The sequence below is a fragment of the Anticarsia gemmatalis genome, chromosome 24, assembly GCF_050436995.1.
Source record: "Anticarsia gemmatalis isolate Benzon Research Colony breed Stoneville strain chromosome 24, ilAntGemm2 primary, whole genome shotgun sequence".
Lineage (NCBI taxonomy): Eukaryota > Metazoa > Arthropoda > Insecta > Lepidoptera > Erebidae > Anticarsia > Anticarsia gemmatalis.
The window spans coordinates 8418749-8445401 of NC_134768.1; the positions used below are offsets into that span (position 1 = coordinate 8418749).

At 35.1% G+C, this 26653-nt stretch overlaps 1 protein-coding gene across 1 annotated transcript; it reads right to left on the reverse strand.

Moving 5' to 3' along the window:
• Positions 1–381: 381 nt before the first annotated feature.
• Positions 382–26384, reverse strand: LOC142983618 (succinyl-CoA:acetate/propanoyl-CoA:succinate CoA transferase). The gene is made up of 10 exons (XM_076130591.1): positions 25984–26384; positions 11492–11654; positions 5601–5739; positions 5117–5207; positions 4303–4491; positions 3722–3848; positions 3241–3329; positions 2671–2790; positions 2104–2250; positions 382–1245 (listed from the first exon to the last, which is right to left on the reverse strand). Exons 1-10 carry the CDS (start codon positions 26168–26170, stop codon positions 1061–1063), a joined length of 1437 nt encoding a protein of 478 aa, XP_075986706.1. The 5' UTR covers positions 26171–26384; the 3' UTR covers positions 382–1060.
• Between the last annotated feature and the right edge of the window lie 269 nt (positions 26385–26653).

Sequence of the window (26653 nt, forward strand, 5' to 3'; positions counted from 1 at the left end):
GGGTGTTAGTCGCTCCAGTGCCTAAACTGCATAAAAACGCTGGTCTTCACTGTGACTGATGCATAATGCAGCTGAGTAGCTGGAGGTCATTCTTAATTCTCATACTTTTATGGTGTGGACTGACGAGCGTTGTTTGCCATTATTTATAATCAGTTCTTGAAGGCAAACAAATCATCAATCTGCACTTTGATAGCAACATATAGATTCTTTTCTCATTATGGGAGGGAAAACATGGTTAGCAGTAGGTGCCGCCGGTCAGACAATTTTGCTACATCATAAAGAACGATTGGTAGATAGTTCATCCAGAGTCCTACTTGTATTCAAGTTGTTTGGCGACACTTATAATGGGTTACTACTGTATTAAACATTAATAAAAATACATTTCTACTAATTTATAACTTTATTTGATAATAACGTACAATAAAAGTATTGTATAATGGTTTCATCTCGTAGTGTACTCTTGCATAACAGACTAAAAATAAAAAATACGAAAAACTAATCCAACAGTTTGGTACGCATCAATAAAATACAACATACAAATAAATTGATTTAAAAAAAAACAATAAAAATGCTTACATGCTTATTCTATTATTGTTGCGTTGATTTATAACGATTAACTTTTTCTATTGACATGATTTAAGGCAATATTTCACTCTCTAAACCGACTAGGACATACGTGTTTCATCTAGCAATCTATTCAATCTATTCATACAAAAAACACTACATAACCAAATGCATTTCAAGATTCGAATAATACTTTTCGACAAAATTTTCGTCACCTAAAAATATATGATAAAATGACATCTAAAACACGGGCGTTCGTGTAAATCTGGCCCTCGGAGTGGGGGACGATATATTGGCATCTTTATACTAATTCGAGCTTACTTTAGCGAAGTAAGTGGTTAGTCTCCAGTCACCACTCGATATCGAGGCAATAAAATTAGACCAGTCAATCGTTTCGGGGTTAACCTGGCCGTGTGTACGCTTATAAGACTGTAATACTAATTAATAATAGTGGAAACTACTGCACAGTAGTGATTGTTGTGGGGTCGTCGTTGGTCTAGGGCGCGGGCATGCACTTGAGGCGCGCGAAGGCCTCCTTCTCGAGCCACTCGCGGTGGTCGGGGTGCGCCACCTTGATGAGCTCGTAGGCGCGCTGGCGCAGGGTCTTGCCGAACAGGTTGGCGATGCCTTGCTCCGTCACCACGTAGTTCACGTGAGCGCGCGTGCACACCACTCCGGCACCTGGAAATGGAACAACAAAACTTAGTTTAAACACAATGAGACAGCAATTAGGCACCAAAAATGCTAGGCTTTAATAAAAAAATCTTTTTGATGAAAGAAATCAACATTTTAGTACAGGCAACCTGGGTAACTTTGAATCATTCGGATAACATTGACAGTGGGAATTTGAACTAGTTTCTATTATTTTTTCATATGAAACCAACACGATTGATAAAGGTTTATCTTAGTTTCGCAAACTTTTTACGTTACTCAAATGATTCAAGGTTACCCAAATTGACCTTAGTGAGTTAGAATCCCACAAACCCTATTAGGTGGGTAGTTCGTTTTTGTTACCTTAATTTACTCAAATTTCTGCGGCTTTCTAAAATGCTTTTCCCTATAATAATAATAGTATATCTTCACATCCACAGAGGCAATATTCAACTCAAATATAAGGCCTCCCACATCTACAGATGTTGTTAAGATCTTGGCTGTTCAGCAGAATTAGCACCTAAAAGTAACTATGTTCCTCATGTGCCCAAGATACAGGCCTAGTCTAGTTTGGGGCCTATTGTTACTCTATGAACTATATACTTTTTCTAGAAATAAACTTTTTGTCTTTTATCTTTTTACTAGCTGACTAAGAGAGAATGGCTCATAATTTTTCCCGTTTTGTAACATTTTTTACCGGTACTCTACTCCTATTTATTGGTCGTAGCGCGATGATACATAGCCTATAGCCTTCCTCGATAAATGGGCTATCTAACACTGAAAGATTTTTTCAAATCGGACCAGTAGTTCTTGAGATTAGCGCGTTCAAACAAACCAACAAACAAACTCTTCAGCTTTATAATATTAGTATAGATGTGTTATACTAACCGGGCTTAAGCATGGGCACAATCTTGGACTCTCCCCGCCTGGTGTTGGACACGATGGCGATGATGGGCTTACCGCGCCCGTCCACAGACTCCGCCGCGCCTCGGATGAAGTCGGTCTGACCGCCGAAGCCCGAGTACATACGGGTACCTGAATACAAACATAATATTCATGGTTTAAAAAACTAGAGTAAATGAGATCCCTTCTCGTCGATATTTAGTCAAGCCATTTTTTATGAAAATAGTCAAGCGTACAGGACTTTGTTTATAGTGTCCAAATGTGTGCACAAAACACAGTTACACTCTATATTCTATCACTTTCATGGCCTGGTTAAATGGATAAACGACAACCGGTGAGAGATTAAGCTCAGAACCAGCGGTTTTACGTGCTGGTTACGGAGGTCTACGGGCACATGTACGCCGTCGATATGTCCCGTTGTACAAACCTATATTCAGATTATAATAGACTATAGCGGATTATTGCCATATTTTTAGAACTAAATTAAGTGTTATTGATGTCATGTTGAGTCGAAACGTCGAGGTAATAGATAAGATGTGAGTGCATAGTTACCGATAGAGTCGGAGCACACTTGTCCGGTGATGTCGACCTCCATGCACGAGTTGATGGCGGTCATGCACGGCAGCAGCGACACCACGTGCGTGTTGTTCACGTAGTCGATCTCCAACATCTCTGCAAATATACACGACACACGGTTAACTAGTTGAAAAAATACTATCGTACTATGTAGCTGATACAAAAATATAAAAAAACAAAAGACACAAAGTACAACCTACAACTTTGACATTGTAATGATAAATATGTCTCTTCGATGCGACAATCATGATATACAAATTTCGTCCCTAAAAGTCCATCTTTCTCCCCGCACTCAAGTCGAAATTGCAACATTTTACCAATTGCCATTGCCTTTCCAAAGAGTTTTATGATATAATACTTATTTTAACTTTATTAAAAGCTTGAACTTGGGTTTAAATAGTAGCAATTTTAAAACCTTTCCTTACTAATAAACTCTAATAAGGCTTTAAGAATTCGAGTAAAATGGGTAGATTTCATTCAAATCTCTGACCTTTCGATCACGTGTAGAATCTAGTCTCTCAATAAAATAAATGTAATACAACTGACCTACGAAGGGGTTGTTGTCGACGAAGTCGTAGAGCGCCTTGTTGCCGACCATGAAACTGCCCACGATGCGACCCTTGTGGAACTTCTTCCTGTAATACATAGAACGTAATAACAAACATTACACGGAAAATAAGCAGTTTCTAAAACTTGCGTTTTGCATAACTATAAGGTACCTATAGGTATAAATTACTAGGCTAATACATTCCTTTCTTAAAATGAAAAGAACTCTTACATGGGAACAACTTTTAGCATTCCACAGTGCTTCCATCTGAATTGATTTTAATGAAATACTGCATGGATATATAGTTGAAAACTCAAGTAAACAAGCTACATTAAAAAAAAATATACACCTTAGTGACAGAAATGAAAATTATATGGGAGCTCAAATATCATACGCTTACGCTGGCAACAAATTCTCCTTTATTGAAAGTAATCTGATAATGGAAGCCTTAGCCCTTAGTGGTGATAAGTCATGTCTTACTTGTTGTTGGTGATGCATCCCCTGTTGACGAGGTCGATGACCCCCACGCTGAACATCTCGGAGTGGATGCCGAGGTCCTTGTGGTTCTTCAGGCAAGACAGCACCGCGTCCGGGATACTGCCGATACCTGGACAAAACGTACATTATTATAAACTCAGTTAATTTTTAATAAAAAAATATTACCTCTGTTTTAAAATATCCCAATGCTGGGCAAGGGTCTTCTCCCATAATGAGGGAGGGGTGAAGCCTCGAGTCCACGACGCTTGCCAAGTGCGGGTTGGGGACTTTGCATGCCTTCAAGAATTGTTCTAAAAACTCTCAGGCATACAAGGTTGCATCATGATGTGTTCCTTGGCGGTTGAAACAAGAGATAATTGTTTCTAATACACACATAACTTTGAAATGTCATTGGTATGTTGCCTCGGGTTCGAACTTGCAACCACTTGCGTTGGAGGTATCAACTTATACCACTCGGCTAAAACAAGACGCCTTAAAATTCGTGGCGTCATTTAAAAGATCTAAGCATACATATAGATATAGGGACAGACGCGGGAGGCTTTATACTATATAGGGACACGTACCCATCTGCAAGGTAGCGCCATCCTCGACCAGGTTCTCTCCGATGAGTTGTCCGATCTTGGCCTCCTCGGCGCTGGGCGGCTTGCCGCCGTGCTCCGGCAGCGGCGAGTCGTCGTGCACGGCGTAGTCGATGTGCGACACGTGGATGATGGCGTCGCCGAACGTGCGCGGCATGTTGGGGTTCACTTGCGCTGGGGGACAACGAGAACATTATATAATACTAGCTTTTACCCGCGACTTCGTCCGCCACCTGAATTTTCCCATGAAAATGCGTCATTTTCCCGGGGTAAAAAGTAGCTTACGTCCTTTTTCGGGTATCAAAATATCTCCATACCAAATTTCATGCAAATTTGTTCAGTAGTTTAGGCGTGATTGAGTAACAGACAGACAGACAACCAGACAGAGTTACTTTCGCATTTATAATATTAGTATGGATGAATAATAGTTAACATTATATTATTCTAGCTGTGGTCGACTGCGCCGAACCATTAGGCGTTCCGAGGTAAAATGCAACTTGGGAAGTTATAAACTTTAAATTGTTAAATGAGCCTGTCTGAAGTGGCCTTACACTAAAGTAGAAAGGCAAAAATAGCTTGTTATTAAGACATTTCAAAAATTATTAGCGAAGACGAAAAACAATGGAACAAGTACTGCAACTCAATCCATTTGCAGTTGAACTCAACTGTTCCGAGCATAACGGACTAGGCTAAGTGGAGCGAAGGGTTTGCTGCGAATGCTTTTTTGTTAGACAATAGTTGCAAATAGTTTACTTAAAAATAAATCGTAATATAATGTACATTTATAAAGATATCTCACCAACAATGATTTTAGAGTTGACGAGAGCTGATCTGACGCAGTCCACTGACGTTCCCAAACTGCAGTAGCCATGGCTATCGGGAGGAGACACCTGCAAACAAAGATATTTATGTCATTAATTATGTAAAACGTAATAATGTACTCCTAGCCGATATTTGGCTACGGCGGCGGCGCCAACTTTGCATATGCACACACAGGTTATCTCTCGATCTTATAGTACGGTAGGACGACCGACCCGGGATTCGTACTATAGACCTTAGCGTGGCAGTCGCTTGCATTACCGAGAGAGATACCGAATAATACCGATAGATAGAAGGTGTAAGCTAAGTTGAATAAAATTCGTCCACGTTTAGAATTAGTCATATCATCCACAATTAGATACTTGTTTAGTCACTGTATAACTTTTCTTAGATGTTTATTAAGAAATGTCATGAAGTACGATACTTCTTAGGATAGTTGTCTGTTAAAAAGCGTAATATTTTACCTGAATAAGTGCGATATCGGGGCGGATGATCTTGCGGTGGAACAGCTTGGGGATGTCTTGCAGGAAGATGGGGATCGCGTCGGAGCGACCCTCGGCCACCGACTGGCGGACGTTCGCTGCCATGAACAATGACACCGACCTGAGGACAAAGAAGCAACATTAGTTCAAAATCAAAATATTTATTCATTTAGGCCAAATGCTGACACTTATGATAGTCAACGATACAGAGAGTGAATTTCTCACCAGTTCGGAAGGTAGGGCCAATGAGAATAGCTGGCAAAAAACTCCTGGCCACTCTTTTTAATCGCCAAATGGTATTAACAATATTTTTGTTAGGTATAAATCATTGATGACGTAAGGAGCTGCTACCGAGACTACCGAAAACAAACAAATAGTAAGTTCATATTCTCACCAAACTGTTAAAATCTTAGGTTTGTAATTGAACCGTTCTCGCTGGGTTCAGACGGACGGTAGCAGGACCAAAGACAAAAATATAAAATTGGTATAACTTTTTTTTTGTAATCGGGGCGGTTGTATAGATTTAGGCAGACAACAAATACATAACTAATGCTACATCAAATGACCGTTTGACACAATGGTTAAAGTCACTTCGCGGCTATAAGGCCACTGATTCTATTAAGATTCCTTACCGATATTAACTTATTGTTAAGCTATCATATATAAGGAATTATAAGTAATGTACTTTTCTTTCATCTTAATTATCATAGAAGTGTCGAAATTATTACTAACTAAATACATATTGTAAACGAAAGTTATACTACACTAGTAGACACTTACCCTCTTATTCATAAACACACTATAAACCTATTTTAGTTAAAAAGCTACTATAATATGTCTTCTCTTTTTCATTTCGCTAAGGAGTGAAAGAAACAAAACACTTTATAAGCCTTTCATAACTTCATATACTTTTGTGAATAAGAGGGTTAAAGTTACAACTACCTTAGGCCACTTAAATAAAATTAGAAACATGACAAAAATACCTATAATACTTCCTATTATATTATTTTCACATTCTAAAATAAACTACAAATATTAAATATTTATATAAACTATCACGCTATGACATAATCGTACCATTTCACTTGAAACACCTAAGGTCGATGTCAAATTACAATCAATTAGAAATTATAATGAAATTCTTGCATATTTCAATACGAATATAAATACATATGCTATTAACTTTCGGCATTATTGACAATTCTGTTACTTGAAAAACTTTATGTAAAACTATTTTTACTTAAGTAGTAACGACACACAATACTTTTTCTTATTCGACTGTCTCCGTGGCGCAGTGGTTAAGATGGTCGCCACGCTACTAACATTGCGTCAGCAGGTTGTCGGTTAGATTCTGACGCGGAACAATTATCTGTGCGATACACAAATAGTTGTTTTGGGTCTTGTTGTACTTTGTGTCCGTTGTTTGTATGTTTGTAAAAGTCCCCGCGACACTAGAGCAATTCTTAGGCTTTTAAGAATAAAAAAAATATTATACAAGGTTGTCCAAGCGATATTGGCATCAGAGCCCCTATCACGTATCGCAGTTGACATTTACTTGAAAGCCACTATGCTGTACATTGTTTTCTCTCTTAGAATATAGTGATTAACATGTTACGTCAAAGCAGAAATGTACTGAATAGTGACCATCAATTTGACGTACACTAGCTGTCAACTGAGATACGTGATAAGCCCGCTGGTCTCACTAAAATATTTGTTATTTTTTAATGAGACCGGGTGAAGTAAATTAGCGACTACTTGTTTATTTAAAGTTTTGTACTGCATTTAGAACATTATGTAACTGAAGAAGATTTTAGGAGAGTTTTGATTCCGGAAAATCTTTACACCTGGACAAAATCACGGCTAAAACTAGTGAGTTTTTAAAACTACTTCAGGCTGAAACATACAAAAATTTAATAAAACTCAAGTTCTAAGAGAGAAAGGTCATAGCAACGTAAAGACATTGAATCGTTGATATCTAATCATTATCAGTAATACAACTGTCTATCTCACAGCGATAAGAATGTTGCTTGTATCATTTTGATCCCGTTTGATATTATATCATCATAAGAATGTTCTGAATAACATGTATTTTAAGGTGACCCGTCATGATCTGTTATAATCAATTGGATTTTTAAAGCTAATTTAATAGTAGAAAATAGAAAGTATCATAAAAACGATATATGTACGTCTATGACCTTTCAGTTGCACAGTTAAGCAAAAACACGTCAAACAAAAGTAATGTCACAAAAAAAGACGATTTTGATAAGACATTTTTCTCTGGTCTCTATGAAAAGAAAGAGTGATTTTAAGTAGGTATGTATATTTTGTAATAACATAGCGCCAAAGGTATGCTCATAGATGATTAAAGTATCACTTATTCACACGTATTCATGTTCTTTTTAGTAGGTGTCAATCTCCAAGCTCAAATAAATTTTGATTTTTGATTTTTAATAAAAAGCCTAATAGCATTCCCGAACCGGGAATCAAACCCTAGACACTGAGCTATATCACTTTCACTCAATCATCTCTTGTAACTTGATAGATAAGTTGAACAATTAAATAACAAGAGCGATCGTAATCAAGATCGTTAATTAAACGATTAGCTGCCTTATCACTACTAATATACAGAGTATTGCCTTATTAATTAACGATAATGTGATAAGAAGGGCGAGTACCTACTACCTACCTATAATTGACGTGTGTGACCTAGTTTACGCCTAGGTTTTATATTGCTACTGTATCTATAAGTGCTAATATTATAAATGGGAAAGTTTGGATGTATGGATTGATGTCTGCTACTCAGCCAAGTCAAAACTACCGACCGAATTTCATTAAATTTGGTACACTGATAGCTCAATGGCTGTCATTTTCAAAGATCTTTGACAGTCATTAACAGTAGTCAGAAGCTTGAAAGTCTGACAACCTATGTTTCCCAAGGGTATCGTACTATGTAACTGGGTTGTGGAGGTCCGATAGGCAGTCGCTCCATGTATATTGTAAAATACTGGTATCCAGCTGCATCAGGTGGGACTGGAATCCGACTCCAACATAGTTGAAAGAAAGGCTAAGTTAGAACTATAGTCCTCGTGACTAAGAGTTAGCATTACTATCAATACGAAATTTAAAAATCTGTATTTTACTGCAACTTTCTACCACTTGCTTTTGTTCTTCACGGACCAATAACTTGTTCACGCGAACGATCAAATAATCCATACAAATACTATAACTGTGAACGTCTATCTCTTCGTATTAGTCTGTATTTTTTACTTTAATGAAATTTTGCATGGAGATAGTTTAAAAAGCTCTCTCCACATATTTTTCCACCTCTTAATGAGTCACACCAGCACATCAAAATATGACTATTAAACATACTGCATTTAATTTGTGTACTTATGCTGATAATAATAGTTTTTGTTTTATCAAAATCGGATCAAAATTACCGAAGTTACAGCGTTATAAAGTTTCACTGCTTTTTTAAATTTGCGTTGCTTCGCGCGCTATGCGCTGACGTCACGACGCAACAGACACGCTTGTTCGACTGCGGGTGATGCGGAGTTTTGATTTGAAAAGTGATTTGCATTTAATATTTAAAGAGTCTGAGTATGTGTATGTGTTATAAATTTAATCATCGTGTTTTTTGTAAAATAAGTTATCCTCGATCTCGATCGCCACGCACACAATCATCAACTAGACCCAGGTAAAGAAAGTTGAACTCGTATACTACTAATAATATTTTTGTGTGTAGTTAACAATAAAATTGAAAGTTTGTTAGAACTGGCATTACAAATAATGAGTGTTACGTACCTACCAAGTGTAAATTTGGAAAACATAGTTTTAAAATAATATTATATAAAAAAAAAAGTTGTCACCCCTGCCTCTGACTTTAGTCAGGTTGATGGCTATCATATGAACGCATGAATCTACTCTGTAGGTAGGTAGTCTTATATGATTGGGTGTGTAATGAGAACTTTTAAACTAACATTTTAATTTTGATATTATTAGATTTAATAAACATGGGTTCTTTTTTCAAAACAAAAAACCAACGCCAACTCAACCGCCGCGCTCGGCTCGCCGCCGCCTGTGAGGTCATTGAACTGCTTATTAAATAGTATCAACTGTTAGGTAGAAGTTCATTGCTAGGTATGTATGAACATGATATGGCATCTTGATCTTGAGGAAGTGTTCAAAAGGCAATAAACTTCTATTTAACATTTGCGCTTGACAGTATCAGAACCGGGCTTTAAGTTTTAGATTAGGTGTCTTTTGCAAAAATATAAAACAGTTTACATGGTACAGAAAAAAACAATTTTTGGGGTGTTTTTTCACTGGAGTCTTTGTCCACTATAAGCAAAACAAATTATTTAAAGCGAAACCTCGAGAGCGCAACGAGCCTATGTAGGTATCGGCAAGTACTGACGAAATAGCAGTGTCGTGAGATGACGTCACACGTCCGTGCGGCCGCTTCGCCGGAGTTTGGCGCGAAGACCATACTTTGACGTTTAATATCTCGGTCATTTTTGAAGATACGAAAAAAATAAAAACAGATTTTTTATCCTTGAAGTACCTAGTTTTTAAATATGCTCATAACAAAAATCATTGGTGTGACTCATTATTTAGGCAAACTATACGCCCCGCAAATGAAAACTTAAAAACCTCATGAGCTGTTTAATTCCATTCTCAGGCCGTTACAAACGTGCGAACTACGTCATAATCGAAATAATCATAGGAATGTGAAAATGTGTAAGTGCGAGCGAGAGACTAAGATAAAATGACATGACTTACCCCCGGTTTTGCGGTATATTCCCGGTGTCCACCCCCTGCTTGTCCACCCCGGGTGGACAGAGACACAAATCTTTTAAAAAGTTCTCGGTGTCCACCCCTGGGGGACAGTGAGAATTAATTTTTAATTATTCCCGCTGGCCACCCCGGGTGAACAAATACACGAGTTTCATATTACTACTCTCGATGTTCACCGCCGCGCCGGTGGACAAAGCCACTGCTTAAATAAACATTCTCGATGTCCACGCTTGCTGGAAATGGGTGTAAATAATTATAACAAAATTAATTAAGTAGGTATATAGTTTAATCATATTATCAACATCTCTAGGGTAAATAGAAGTAAGTAACTATCTATTGTGTGTTTTCCCATATAATGTTGATTGATCCTAAGTTGCGGCACTTATTAAACCAAGGTATAAGTTACAACAATAAACGTAAAAAAATATATTTTAAATGATCATTTTATTCACGACATGCGAATGGAACTTGTCAATGGGGACTTCAATATTGATTTATTTCTAGAAAGGATGAGGATGTAAAGATTTTTCTGTGACTTTGATTAAAACCTATTGTGATAATTATTCGTGTAGATTGCAAAAGTAAAAGATGTTGATAATATGATTAAACTATTTACCTACTTAATTAATTTTGTTATAATTATTTACACCCAATTCCAGCAAGCGTGGACATTGAGAATGTTTATTTAAGCAGTGGCTTTGTCCACCGGCGCGGCGGTGAACATCGAGAGTAGTAATATGAAACTCGTGTATTTGTTCACCCGGGGTGGCCAACGGGAATAATTAAAAATTAATTCTCACTGTCCCCCAGGGGTGGACACCGAGAACTTTTTAAAAGATTTGTGTCTCTGTCCACCCGGGGTGGACAAGCAGGGGGTGGACACCGCGAATATACCGGTTTTGCGAGTACATTTAGCAGTAATTTATCTATTCAATAGCGTTTTTTTATATGAGTTTAAACGCTATTGAATGGATAAACTACAGCTAAATGTACCTCAGAAACCGGGCGTTATTCGCACGTTTGAAATGGCCCGAGTATAGTGAGAAATTGTTAGAGAGTATTAAGTTTTCACGAACCTGAAGATATCCTTGCACTCAGGAGCGACGTAGGCAGCCTCCTTCTCAGTGTGCATGTGAACGACCTTGATGTCCTTCATGCTGCCCGCCTTGCCGACGTCGGTCATCGCGTTCAGCAGAGGCACGGGGGTCGCCGCCGCGCCCTGCGCGAATACCGTCTGACCTGGAAATAACGAAACGGGAAGAGCTTAATACGAGCAAACATATTTTAAAACTAGTTTTTCCCGCGACTTTTTCCGCGTGGTTTTGTAACTTAGGACAGAATTTTCAGACAAACTGATTAAAATCCTTTCTTAGCGGATGGTTACACCATAACATCTACCTGCATGCCAAATATCGGTCCGATCCATCCAGTGGTTTGGGCTGTGCGTTGATAGATCACTATGTCAGTCAATCAGTCATATTTAGATATTGGTTGATGCGTTCAATCAAGTAAAAGATTGGCCACTGAAAGACCCTGCAAGGGTGTCTTTATAAACCAGGGATGATACACAAGGGAGAATTGGTGCCGGAGTTCGCTCGACAGTCGACATTATCCGCATTTTCCACTTCGCTCGTCGCTATGGACATAAGTTATGGGATGTGACGTTGCCAGATATGTTAAGCGAAATAGTTCGACAAACATGTCGTGGAACATTTATTTGTTCCCTGGTTATATTTCATGGTCGGATATTGATGTCAAGAAATACTTCAAGAATCTACATTTTTTTAAAGCTGTCGAAACCGTGATTTGGGGAGGGACAGAGTATGATAATATTACAAATGATCCCTATTTTAAGGGCTAATGAGCATTAGTTCAATCCCTACATTTACATTATCATCGTCAATACATTTACGTGCAAGGAGACCTCGTAGCTAACTTATGAATGCAACAAACTCGTACATAATATAATAGTGTTTAATAATAAATATTAAATACTCGTACAATATTGTTTATATAAGCGTATACGATAACAACCACGCCCACATTTAAGCTTGAATAATAATTATAGAAACATAAAGTAGAGTAAACATCTTTATCTTGCTGCCTACTCTCGCCTGGACAGTCAATGGCCGTAGCTAGGTTACTTCCCGACATACCTAGTTCAAATTATATTATTATTAGTTGTGTGGTATGTGTTATCATAAAACTACTGATCTAATTTCACTAATACTATAAGTGAAGCGACATTTTATTTGGGAAATCGGCTTCCTTAAACCTATGAAACCGCTTTAGAAAATCAATTCTGAATAAAAATCGGTTAGCTCTCTAGAGGGAAATACCTACTGCAGATTTTTAATAACATACATTTGCTGTTACTCCATCTATCGGTTAAGTTATCTGTCATTTATTAATGGCCTTTCCTTAATGATTTTCCAGGAAACTACAGTCAGACTTCAAGATAAAATAATCACATTTTAACATAGACATTTCTACGTGTATATGTGTGTCGTCGAGTGTCCAGTGTACTTTGTTTCATTTTATTAACATGGCCTATCAGATGACGTGCACAATTGCATCACGAAACGCCGGCGCAACGAGCCGACTTCTTATTACAAGAATTAACATATTATTGAGAAAGACTTGGAATTGAGCCAACAATTGAACCAGCTTAAAAGCTGCGAGAAGACAACTTAAAATACTTTAATATTATAAATCCGAAAGTTTCTAAGGATGTAAGTTTATTACTCTCTCACGAAAAGACTACGGGACGAATTTTAAAGAAAGGTACACTGATAGTTTACGACCTGTATTAACACATGCTTTTTACCCTAAGAAATCTTTTCACGCGGACAAAGTCGCGGGCAGTAGCTAATTGAAAATAAAATTAAGCCGATACTTGACGAAAGAAAAACTTTAGAAAGGTAAGCATACATTTTATCAGGGGGCTTGCCCTCAATGATACAAGAGATAGTTAATGATACTACAGATACATTTGTCGGAGGATATGCATCCGTGTCGGTGGACCACTACACAATAAGCAGTTAAGCTTCGAGTGCCACAAGTGGCCACAAGTTCAAGACTTTACAGTTTCAAAGAACTATTAGAGAACTGCAAAGTTTCCTCAACGGATATTTTATAATCTAATTTAGAATGTAAATTTTATAATCTAAGTAAAACTAGCAATTAAGTGGACTACAGGAGAAGCTTTGCCCAGAAGCTGAAATAACTTCGAAAAGTCATTGGACTTCGATAGTAAACGAACGCTTATGCTATCAATCTATCACAGCAGTGTTTTTGTAAGATACTTATAGGTAGTTACAGATACAGAGAAATACAAACAAAGTATATTATATAGTTAAAAACCTAACAACATTTTGCAAGTCATGCTGACTTAATAAACTCAAGAGGAAATCTTTATAAACCAATAAATTACGGAATGCACTTATAAAAATACATTCTTATCTGTTCACTAACGAGGTATGACGTTGACCTTATATTATCATTTTATTGTGTTAACTCGGAAAGAATAAATATTTGTTCCTTGATTACTTACACTATTATTTAATATATTTTTTAAATATACGTCAATTGATAAACAATGATGAAAATTTGACTGCGATTACTGCGATGTGTTAAAAAATATCAAAATCTTGACGGAATGGAAAATATATCTGTGCTAATTACCTTGCCCAGTTAACCATGATCAAGTCATTACACCGTTTTCACTTACAGTAAAAGATCCACAACTAAGAAAACGTTACGACTGAAAGAACCAAAATATATGGTGACAGAATCAATTGAACAATATTTGCAATTATTATTATAACATCTGTATTTAAAAAACATACACAATGTTGTCTCACGACCATTGAAATATGTAAATTAGACTTCCGCTTGCAGGCAAGTATAAAATTGCAGCACAGGACAGCAAAACTGGCAGTCTATAAACACCCTGCTTGCTGAAATTTCACTTCGAAATATGGGAATAGGGGTTATATTCTTTTTGACGTTGGTCATGCAAATTTGCGGTCACCGGCAGATCTACCAGGACATTCCAATGTACCCAGACGGTCAGTTCTCCATTTCAAAGATGGTGGACAAAACGTATTCTATTCTGAGGCTGGATATGGACAAACGGGCTAAAGATGTGGTGCTGTCGTGGCCTGATACGAGGGAGTACCCGTCTCCTTCATCAACGGACTATGTTCCTATAGTTGAATGATTTGCGTGTTATTTTTTTTTTGTGTATAATGTATTATTTGTTCATCTAAGTTAGTCTGTAAGTCTTTTATTGTTATTGAACTAGCAGATGCATAAGGTCTTTTAGTTTGCAGTTTACTATTTTGTATGATTTTGAAAATTACTGAATAATAATAAATTGTTGTGTTGCTTTACGGCTTATTATTTCATAGTTAACTAAAGTAGTTTAAAGTGAACAATAGTCCAAGTCCTCTTTTACATCTTTCCTGAAGACAGTGTATATTTTTCAAAGTTATTCACCAAGGATAAATATAAATCATCCAGTGCCCAAAATCCTACACTCTTAACGATAAACAATTTGTATAAGTCGTTTCATCTTAAATGTAAGTTTAAAGTTCCTAGTAAACCAGTCTTTAAAGTCAGTTTGACTCAATGAAGATGCAATGTCCCTATGACATTCCATTCAGGATGCTCCTGTCAGATAACGTATGTACCTAGTAACAATGACTTGCAAAAACCACATGTCTATTGTTATCACCTGTCAATCACTATTTTAATCCTGACTTGCATATCTTAAAATACCTACTTTTCTTCAAACATTCTAATTTTTTGACAAATTGACGACTAAAATTCTGCTGCATCATGGTGACAAAGATTAAAAAACTGGTTTTTAAACGGAAATGTTTAATAAAAATAGCATTTTGTATCTGATAAGGAGCATTTTAGAGATAAAAGACCTCCTGGGGATTAATATTGAAGGATATCTTAGAGCAATCAGTTATTTTCCATTCATGAACAAAAAATATGCATTATCATTTGCAATTTTCACTTATGTTTTCGTCAAAGTGAGTGATTGCTTCCTGCCTTAATCCCACTGATAATTATTGGGTTATTTCTGTTGTTTACATTTCCAGTGCAAACTAGTTTAGTGAATGGAAGGCTCGCGTTTGTTACATAAGAGCATGACTTGCTAAATTGTCTATTAACGTGTCTGCCACGCCCCTATTGGAAAACAAACAAAAACCTGTTAATCTTCTTGTTAATAAAAATTGTGTGATTCTGCTACTGTACATACCCCAGGTACCTTTCTAAAGTTTGGCTATTATATTGAGCACTAAACTATTTAGGGCCTACAGAGAAAAAGAGCAGCTATGAATTTCTTGCCATTTTTTTCGCACGAGAAAGAGCTTTTTTGAAACTGTGGTAAATTGAATAAAATGGTTTAAAATTCTTTAAAAACTTGATGAAATAAACGATATTTTGAATTTGAATTTGGAAATAAAAAATAAAGTATTCACTACAGAAAAATAGTTGCAAGTAACGTAATGCATTGTTCCGATACATTGTATGATTGAGGTTAAATTCATGAAGAACCATTAGAGGCGCATCAATTGATTGATGTGTAGCAATCGCTCACAACCAGGCAATGCAGGGCTTCCTTCGCTCTAAGGAGTTGAATGTTTTATAGAATACATTATATCGACATAGAAAAATTGATATTTGACACAATCAACTAATGTTTTTGGCTTAATTTTTCCAATTGAGGAACAAACATTCCACAAAATTGAAATAAAAATCTATTAAGAACTTGCGATTTTATCGTCTTGATAATTTATCGCACTTCTTGATGAGCTATACAATCTTATCAACCAATACAAGCATATCGCTAAAGAAATATGACGTTTGCCATGGTATCCAAAAACCAGTTAGAAGTTTCCTGTGTCTAGACCTAAAACCAGCCAGGACCTGCCCGTGTCTATTAACTCGATACAACCTTGACCAGGTCAGTCATATATTCATAAACAACTCCAGGCCGTAGGAAAGCAAACAATTTATAAACTGGCTACACTTATGACATAAAATATTTCTTCAATACCGCTTTTCTTTCTTAGAAAAGTAATGGTATCGGAAACCATTGATTGAACAGAATGAGTAAATATTAATTAATAAAAACTCAAGGCCACTGTCAGCTAGCCTCAACGAGTAATAGAACTCATGCATATGCATAATTCAATGCACATTCTCAATAGAATCCATAACTTGCATATATAAACGTATTACCTAATAATAAAACTGTATTATACAACTGATGACTGGATAGCATTTGTATCGTACTTGGACTAAATACACGTATTATTTTCAAGGGTAAACCGCGTTATGACGGCGTTAGTAAGGGATACGGTAGAGATAAGATAGAGAAGGAATGATATGAGATGTTTTAGTATTGAATTTCATCTAAAATTTAGAGTCTTTGATAGCTAAGTGACAATATAAAACAAAGAAAAATAATGAGAATTGGTATTTCTCGAATCTTTTGCCAAGCAGCAGTTCTTTCATTCAGCAGCAATATAATATTATTCTTTATTTTATAGGCGCTAGCAGATAAATCAAGAAAAGATTAAAAATTTGATGAAAAAGTATTGCACACATGCACTAAGGTATAGGAAAAAAATCACCTTACACTGGAAGGTCATATTTTTAACCAGCCTTGGAGTGCCTTTAAGCTAGGCTAACTGCCAGTCAGTCTGTTTGATAACAAATCTATCAACGAAAAGGAAAGAAGGAAGTATCATGTCCAGGTCATCGAGATCTAGGACAAATATTTAAGACCTGTCGTTTGACCTCTACACAAAGACACTGAAAGTAACTGCACCTATATAATAAAGTGATATAGATAAAAGATTAGGTTGAGTGGTATATGTACGAGTATTTTTGCACCAAACATAAAGCTTTTTCGTGTATAATATTTTTATAAGCTGGACAAATGGAATACTTGTGTGTATGTATTAAACATTCTGTGAAAAAACGTTAATTTTTAAGCTCAAGAAAGGGGTCTTTAATACAGTAAAGTAGTACGTTTTATGTAGAAATGATAGATAAGTTATTTGATTTTGTCTTACGTGGATTTTCTCGAGGGAATTTCAGGATCAAAAATCAAAATCATGTCTTCATTGCTGAATATTCTTTTTATGATCTTCAACTTTGGTGATGAGAAATTAATCGGGTCCCTTGCAATATCTCTATACCTACTACATCCGATAACAGAATAAGCTTGAAGATTTGCAACTTTCAAGATAAATCGATGACGTAACTACTGCAGTACGTAGATGTAAGCGCCAAAAACTCCGTACTGTAATACTGTTCGTGAATTTACTTTGTATGTACCTATGTTACGTAAGTTCTTGAACACAATACTGCATAGAAGTATAGATTGTCGATATAAAGATATAGTACAATGATAGTTGGATGATTGTCATTTGTTATTAATCAGCAGACAGTAAATTACGCACATAAAAAGATAATTATCAAAATGGAATGTGTATTCTATTGTAACCATTTAAAAAAAGTTTTTGAGAATCGTTAGAAGCGTTATTTGGTATTTGCCTGCCTCCAAGGGAAATTGCGTATTTTTTGTATAATATGTTGTTCTTTATTAACTCTTTTTACACGTACCTATTAGAATCCTACCATTTCGGAAGAGCTGGATGCTTACGAGAAGAAAATTGATCGTTCTAACATTTTATATCAACGGCTGCTTCATAACTTAGTGATGCCTTACAAGCATCAAACATACCCTACTAAGATAATACTAAATGATTACCGTTATTGTTGTAATTCTATACATTTTTGTTCCGTGACACAATACTGGACCATCATCATAATTTCTCATAATTCCGTATAATTTTGGAATTACACGCATGGTGTACCGAAGAGGTCATAAATGCAAAGTTTAAAATATCCCACGGGTAATAATTGCGGCTGTAATAACTACACAAAACTTTTGACATCAATAAGGGGAAATGGAGTAGAATAAGTAAAAAAATACCGGCCAAGTGCGAGTCGGACTCGCGCACGAAGGGTTCTGTACAAATTTTTAAGTTTTGTTGCTATAGTGGCAACGGAAATACATAATTTGTAAAAATGTTAGCTTTCTAGCTATTACGGTTTATGAAGTTATGAGATACATTTTGACCCTTAGGGTACGGAACCTTAAAAAATTGTAAGAAGAGGGCACGTGTCTAATTTAAAACAGCCCCCTTCTTGCGGGGACTCACTTCATTGGCAAACTGTACGGAAGGACGAAACACAAATATTTTATAAATAAAGGTCTTCACACTTTAAACAAGAAAGTGTGATTCACTAAAAAGAACGGCATTTTAATGACGCATGACGTCCAAAGTAGTTTATTTACAACTGATAGTAATTTTTGATAGCTTTAATACTTATGTATTTAATGATTTCAGAGTCATGGTACGTTATCAAATTTTGTTTATAACATCGTTTAGTATGGTTGCTATACCATGTGTACCTACTTCAAACATTCTTTAAATTAGTTGTTTGATTGCACTAAGATTTATTTAGAAATTCGAAGAAAATACACCAGTAAATAATATTGTTAAAATTTGACTATGTAGGCTATGATCTATAAATTAAAACAAGGCAATGGATTTTGATGCAGTTTTTAAATAGATAGATAGATATATTCACGTGAAATATTTATGCGTATAAACTGTAAAGGGTTTTGTAAAATTATTTTTTTTACCGAGCGAAGCCAGGTCTCTACACTAGTGTGAAATAATTGATGTTCTTAATATGGCTTTAGCGTTTAAACAAAAGTTTGTGTATTTAAAGAACAGTTTTTTTCACCTTTAAAACGCAAGCTACATACATGCAAAAGAAAGTATGTTATTAAAATTCTCAATACCGGTCTGGGTTAAATTTGGCTAAGCGCCAATAAATACGCGAATTTACCGCCAAGCCAACAACTTTGTTGTTATCTCTGATACGTTTCAATTGAAAAAAATCCATGTTGATAATACGTCGTCTGTTCAAGGACAGGGCCGTGTTTGAATGTTATATAACATGGAATAATGTAGGACATTTTCGTACATATTATGAGAAATATGAGAATGAAAAAGCCTATAATAGGTATATTAATATCTGATTTCACTACCTCTAGATTGTTATACAGACTAACCAATCATCATTTTCATCTTAATATCATCTTCAATGCATTTTCTGTACCTATCCGATCGTCTCTCCGTAAGTAATGGAAACGGGAGCATAGGTAACCTATTAAAAGATCATTAGATGATGGTCTGATAATACTTATGACTCTTGGTTCAGCCAGCCTAGCCTTTCTTCCAAACTGTGTTGGAGTCGGCTTCCAGTCTCACTGGATGCAGCTGAAGACCAGTATTTTACATGGAGCGACTTCTAGTACTCCACAACCCAGTTATCTTAAGGCTCTAGGTTCTTTTCACTTATTTATTAGCGAGTGTACGTAAGAATAATAATATGATAATTAAATATCAAGGCTCCCTTTTGGTTAGTCCTTTTTTTATTCATTTGTTTTACATTTATTTTTATTGAGATTTTAATGATAACATTTATTAAAGAAAAAATGCAACACGTATTTGGCCTTAGACTTTGGCTTTAAAATAAGAATAAATAAAGTAACAAAATCAAGACATTTGCTGCAAATAACTTGCGTATGTTCTGCAAAGGTTGAAGAAGGAAAAAATGGCACACTGTATTGTGAGGTCAAGATACACTCCGGATAGCTGAGCCAGCGAAGTAAGTAGTTGAGTAGAAGCTACAATGATGACGATGATCAAGATCATTTTCATACTAAATATTGTCTTTATACAGGGTGTCCCAAAACTCAACGATAATCCGAGACAGGATGAAAGGCCAAGTCATACCGGTTCTAGGAAAAATAAAAAAAAAAAATCTATATCACTTAGTTCAGCAATAATAGACACTTTTCAAAAAAGTTGAAATTCCACACCCTTGGTCGCATTTTCAAGTCCTGTGATCAACAATGTCACAATTTCGCTGTGTTTTTTTAATTTCGTGATCTTCATTAAATATGCTAATAATCGTAAAACAAATTAATGCACAAAACATTGTTCATTTAATAAAAAAAGTTAAGTTTTAGTGAGTCATGGTTCACAAAAAAATCGTTAGTTAACTTTGACGCTTCATATTGAAAAAAAATGTACTACACTACCCTTGGCAAGTTATTTCAAAAGTTGGCGCATTTAATCAAGATTTCAAAATGGTGTAACACTTGCCACTTTTCTTGCCATTAAAAATGTTATTTTTATTTGAACGACGAGTATCCTCGAAAATGGATCGTACGCAGTGGTACAATTGTATGACCTCCTCGTTCCCCCAATCTAAATCCAATAGATATTTTTTACTGGGAATGCATAAAAGAAAAAGTCTATTCAAAATCAATACAAAATCTATCCGAGCTTTGCCAGAAAATTGACACAGCGTCAGAAGAAATAAATGCAAGGAATTTTGCTTGACTGGTAAAAAGATCTTTTGTACGCCGTTGCAGAGCCTGTATTCGTGCCAGAGGAAAGCAATTATTTTTAGGAAAGAAGTAATTGAGTCAGTCCATAACCAATATTTAATGTAATAAACATAATGGTAATAATAATAAAAAAAAAGAATGAACGAACCATCGTTCTTATTCAATTATTCTCCTTAAACTAAAGTAATTCCGAATTGTTTTCCTCTGGCACGAATACAGGCTCTGCAACGCCTTACAAAAGACCTTTGCACCAGTCAAGCAAAATTCCTTGCATTTATTTCCTCTGACGCTGTGTAAATTTTCTGGCGAAGTTCTGATAGATTTCGTATTGATTTCGAATAGACTTTTTCTTTTATGCATTCCCAGTAAAAAATATCTACTAGATTTAGATCGGGGGAACGAGGACGCCATAAAATTATACCACTGCGTCCGATCCATCTGCGAGGATACTCTTCGTTCAAATAAAAATAACATTTTTAATGGCAAGAAAAGTGGCAAGTGTTACACCATTTTGAAATTTTGATTAAATGCGCCATCTTTTGAAATAACTTGCCAAGGGTAGTGTAGTACATTTTTTTTTCAATATGAAGCGTCAAAGTTAACTAACGATTTTTTTGTGAACCACAACTCACTAAAACTTAACTTTTTTTATTAAATGAACAATGTTTTGTGCATTAATTTGTTTTACGATTATTAGCATATTTAATGAAGATCACGAAATTCAAAAAAACACAGCGAAATTGTGACTTTGGTGATCACAGGACTTGAAAATGCGATCAAGGGTGCGGAATTTCAACTTTTTTGAAAAGTGTCTATTATTGCTGAACTAAGTGATATGGAATTTTTTTTTTATTTTTCCTAGGCCCGGTGTGACTTGGCCTTTCATCCTGTCTCGGATTATCGTTGAGTTTTGGGACACCCTGTATATCGTCTGGATGTTAATTCGTGTATTAAGATTAAGAAAATGCTCTAAGGTTGCTATTTACACAGTTGGTTTTTAAAAAAATGTTCTGTTTAACCCATTATTGTCCCACTTCAGGGCAAGGCTCTCCTCCCAAACGAGAGGGAGGGATTAGGCCTTGAGTCCACCACGCTGGCCGAGTGTGGGACTTAGTCTTTAAATATGAAATGAAATTAACAGATATTGTGTGTGGAGTTCTGCAGGTTATACCTACACATTTCGCAAATCGTATTATCAAACGGCACACGTTCAAAACAACTTCATTTAGTTGTTTTCGTCCGTCTGCTGACGTCATCGCACGAACTGTGTCCCCTACGGACTCGTATCGTTTGTAATTTTATAAATAGGTTTTTTTAAGCTGTGTTGTTAAATATTGTAACAAAATAACCAAATTAATAATGTATTTAGATATTGTTTTGACCTCAGATACGGAAAGTTACTGTAGACGCGGCTGAAATAGTGATAGAAAAAAATATTTATTTCTTGTTTAGTGGTCAAACTAGTGTCAGTTTAACAAACTGTCTAAAGAAATACCTACCTATATCATGGCTTGACCTACTAACAATAAAAATCTTGCGTAGAATATAATAGGTCCCTAAAGTTTGGTTTTCTGTAAATACCTATGTATTGGCAAGTGATGATTTTTGCCAAACTACGTCTTGTCATTCGATCGTCTTGGGCTATGAAACTTATCCATAGGTGGTAAAACAGCTGTTTATGCTAGCCATTAACTACTAAAGAATGTTTATTTTTATCAAAATACAGAATAAAACGATAATCTACTTATGATATAATCGGCAGGATTAAATGTACATCATTCAATAAGATATAACATCGTAAAAAGTGGCTAATCTACTAATCTTTACATTATACAGTGTAGGTACAAAACAAGTGCTCATTGCCATTTAAAATATATATTTACTCGTATTCTTGTTTTGCTTTTAAGATGCCGAGCGTGACTGTATACTTTTGCGACGCATATCTACTAAACTTGTGGCTCCAATAGCTAATTTTTTTACCAAACATATGTTAACTTTTCAAGGAACGCAAAATGTGAGGGTAGATTGACTTTTCTGTTTTAGGGTAGGTATCTATATTGTGGAGTGTTTTATGTAGTCGCAAAATTTCGGAATCTTTTTAGAATTTAACAGTAAGTACCTGCCGTATTTCTGATAGGTTTTAGGGTTTATTGGTAATGGTACCTTAAAAGATGACCAGAAACTTAATAATTACTAGGCTCTAATAACACGAATCACGATACATAGTAAACAAGCGAATCTTACTAAGTAGCTATAAAAATGAGAATGTTTATGCAACTGAATACATTATGTCATTAGATTTGGCATCGCGCGCACTTTTATAACAGACATTGACCCGACCAAGGTTGTTTCAAACGTTTATAGATAGTATAGACACACCTTTATTACAGTTGTTCATTTTTATATTGTTTGGCCTTTCTTTAGCGGTAATGGATGTGAGAGAATGAAACTAATCTTCTAGGAAATCGGTGATCAGAGAAATATTTTAGATTTCTTTTCTGCCATCACGGCAGCTAAATGCATGACATTCTCTAATGTATGGATTATAAAATCGAGTTATATAAATGTTAATAAATTGCTTTGTAATTTTAAACTTCTCATTTTCCTAATGCATCCATCAACTTACTGAGTACAGAATTTTAATGCCCGTCCCATCTTTGTTACTGATATATTTAGCCAGTCATAAATGCATCAGCGTGCATAAAATAACTCTGATTTTCTGTCAATTTCAACAATAACAAAGTCCAAATTCACTACAAACCTCTTTAACAAAATTATTTCCCGACCTCCCATTGGGAATCATTAATCAAATTTCTGTCAAATTATTTACTACACACACAGATACATTATCATGTACATACATGTTTACATGTGTGTCAAGCACACATAGTGAATGAAACATAATCAGTATTTCAATATTTGCACTTGTTATCATGAGCTTGTGTTAAAATGGTTCACTTTTCAGTGTCAAGGAGAATATAAATCCTTTTTGATGCAGTATTTCTTGTTTTACCTTTTAAATGGAATATGGTGGTTATTTTTCCTGTAAGGTATGTATAATGTTGATAAACTTTGATATTATATGACTAATGGCATGTGAAAAATCAAGAAATCTGTTTTTGTTAAGGAATAAGGTATGCTTATTAAAAAGTATTTTATCTGTGAATGAAGCAAAATGTATATTTTTATCAGTATTGGGTTTAACATATAATTTACTTAAAGAGTTTTGGAATTTTAATATGCACTTATGCCAAGCTGTTATTTCATTTTTACAAAATAAGTTGTGGTTATTTTTAAGAAGTATTTGCTATTGCAATTATTGCTTTATTAAAAAGACACAACATTAGCTCAAAGCAGGTTTTAAAATAATTTAATATTAAGTTTTGACATCATTTAGGTAAATATTACAAACCAATCCATAGATATAAAATTACAGATCATAAAATATCTTAAAATAAATTACACAACAGTCATCTTTATGAAGATTAACACATATTATCCTTATAAATGTTACTCATATCAAAATAACAAGGAAAGCAAGGGTGACTGACATTGCAGTAGGTCGCAAGTATTTTGGTTCACACTGTATGCACCAACATTACGAAAAATAAAAACAAGTTTTTTGCAAAGTATGTCATACTGATGCATCTCCAAGATTTCTTTATTAAGACTGAATTATGTTAATTCTGAATTACTTGTTATAATGTTCTTAAGTTCTTTTGAGAGCACCATTTCGATATGCATACAATTTTATTTAAGGAAGAGGATAATTTATTGTTTAACAAGATAATATACAGGTATTATGGTACTTACCAGGATAAAATTGTATAAAATGGTCATGGTGACCTTGAAACAGTTTACAGTACTTTTTGAAGGCTTAGTATTTATATTAAAATTTGTTTTGGATTTTTTTAGAGCAAAATTTTATTATTTTATGTTCTACTAATATTCTAAATTCAAAACTTGGTAAGTATGTTGGTTACTCTCTCGGAAAAAAAAATTATAAAATTAAAAACAAATTTATTCACAACAAGAAATTGTGATAAAAACAATTTTATGTTCAAAATTGAATATCAACTCAAAATTGATAACCTGACCTTACATCACAGTTAATTATAACAAACATCTAATAAAAATTCTACAAGCACTTAGCATGCAAATCCACACAATTATGTCAAAGTAAATTATATTCTATTCACAAATGAATAAGGTTCAAGTTCAAATATGTTAAAGTGTTTGTACTTTGAACTGGCAATAGCCGGCATTCTGTCTAAATAGATAAAAGTTGTCATGTTTCATTCACTCCCCCTCTGTTTTGTTGTGTAGTGACACTACAGTCAGTATACTATAGAATTATAGAGGATTTTATTATAGTCTTATAAGAATTACAGTTGATATAGACAAATTTCTTATAGTCTTCTAATAGAAGTAGTCAAACATTGGCAAAAAAAAAGTTCACAAAGTTTACATATGGAAGCATTTAGCTTATTTTTTTAGGAGTTGTTTTTTTTTAGTGCCAGTTAAGCTGACCAGATGTTTTTAGAGGTTTAGTTTATAATAAGTACATAGTTCAGTCTAGTATGTATTTTTCTATAATAATGTCAATTTTATTTGTTCAGCTTTATAGTTTCATTGTTAATGCAGATTTTAATATAATTCTATAAATAACGATCTTGTAACAATAATAAAATTTACAGAGAGATTATTTTATCGATTACGGGTTGGATATTCCAATAGAAGGGTATGTACCTATTTTTCCAATAAGAAAAACACTATAGGCAGAGCTTGTGTTCACTCAAAAATGTAATATAAAAAGCGGAGAAAATAATGATTAACTAACATGCGCAATAAGTTCGGAGTTTCGGTGGATTTAGACTTACATGGCAACGCATCGTAAATAATAAGGCAACGCTCAGTAATCGCCCCTAATTTACATATATAATGCTAAACGTAGGGGACTGTAGGCATAAAGCCGGGTTCTGATTGCTGATTACATAGAGAACGTTTATTATTAGAATTGACTATGAATAAATAAACACTTACCGGACTTCAAGCATTTTTCCAAAGCCTCCTTAGCCGTTAAAATTTCAGGCTTTCTATCAAGAGGCTGCGATAATTCTTGAGTGTAGGTAAAATAAGTTCTATTAGACTTAGCACTGCTCAACGCGGCACTTATCCTACTAAAATTACGGCTGGATACATTTGGAACAAGTTTCCCGATTACAGACATTTCGGCGTTGGTTACTTATAATATAGATTTAAGCTTATAAACGAATTTAGTAACTATTTCTAGCAGGCGTGTTTTATTAATAGTTGTTGTTGATATCTAACAACAACTACGTCTGATGCCGACCAGCCCAGTATCACCAATAAAATTAAATTAAATCGGAAACCAGTCGAGCCAGCATCCAAACAAACGTCACGATAACGTCACACCCTGCCTGCCAACGACCACAGACTAATTTGAAATAATACCACAGGTTATAAATTAACCTTTACAAAATAGTTAGGTACCTACATGATAAGAAGTCCTTCAAATTAATTAAATATTTGAACTCTGTCGCCAGATTAATTAATTTGACAGATGAAAAGAAAGAAATTTTTTTTTATTAATATAATCAATTTACATACGTAGTGATCGGTTGTTTTGCATAAATCGTGTAAATATTAAAAAACTAGGCATGAGGTTATTAATTAACAAATACTTGTGACT

Coding starts and splice junctions, on each gene's coding strand:
- LOC142983618 (XM_076130591.1), bottom strand. CDS start 26,170: ATGTCTGTAATCGGGAAACTTGTTCCAAATGTATCCAGCCGTAATTTT. Junction 5,740..11,491: donor GAGTGCAAGGATATCTTCAG/GTTCGTGAAAAC, acceptor CTTTGTCCTCAG/GTCGGTGTCATTGTTCATGG. Junction 3,330..3,721: donor GGATGCATCACCAACAACAA/GTAAGACATGAC, acceptor TATGTATTACAG/GAAGAAGTTCCACAAGGGTC.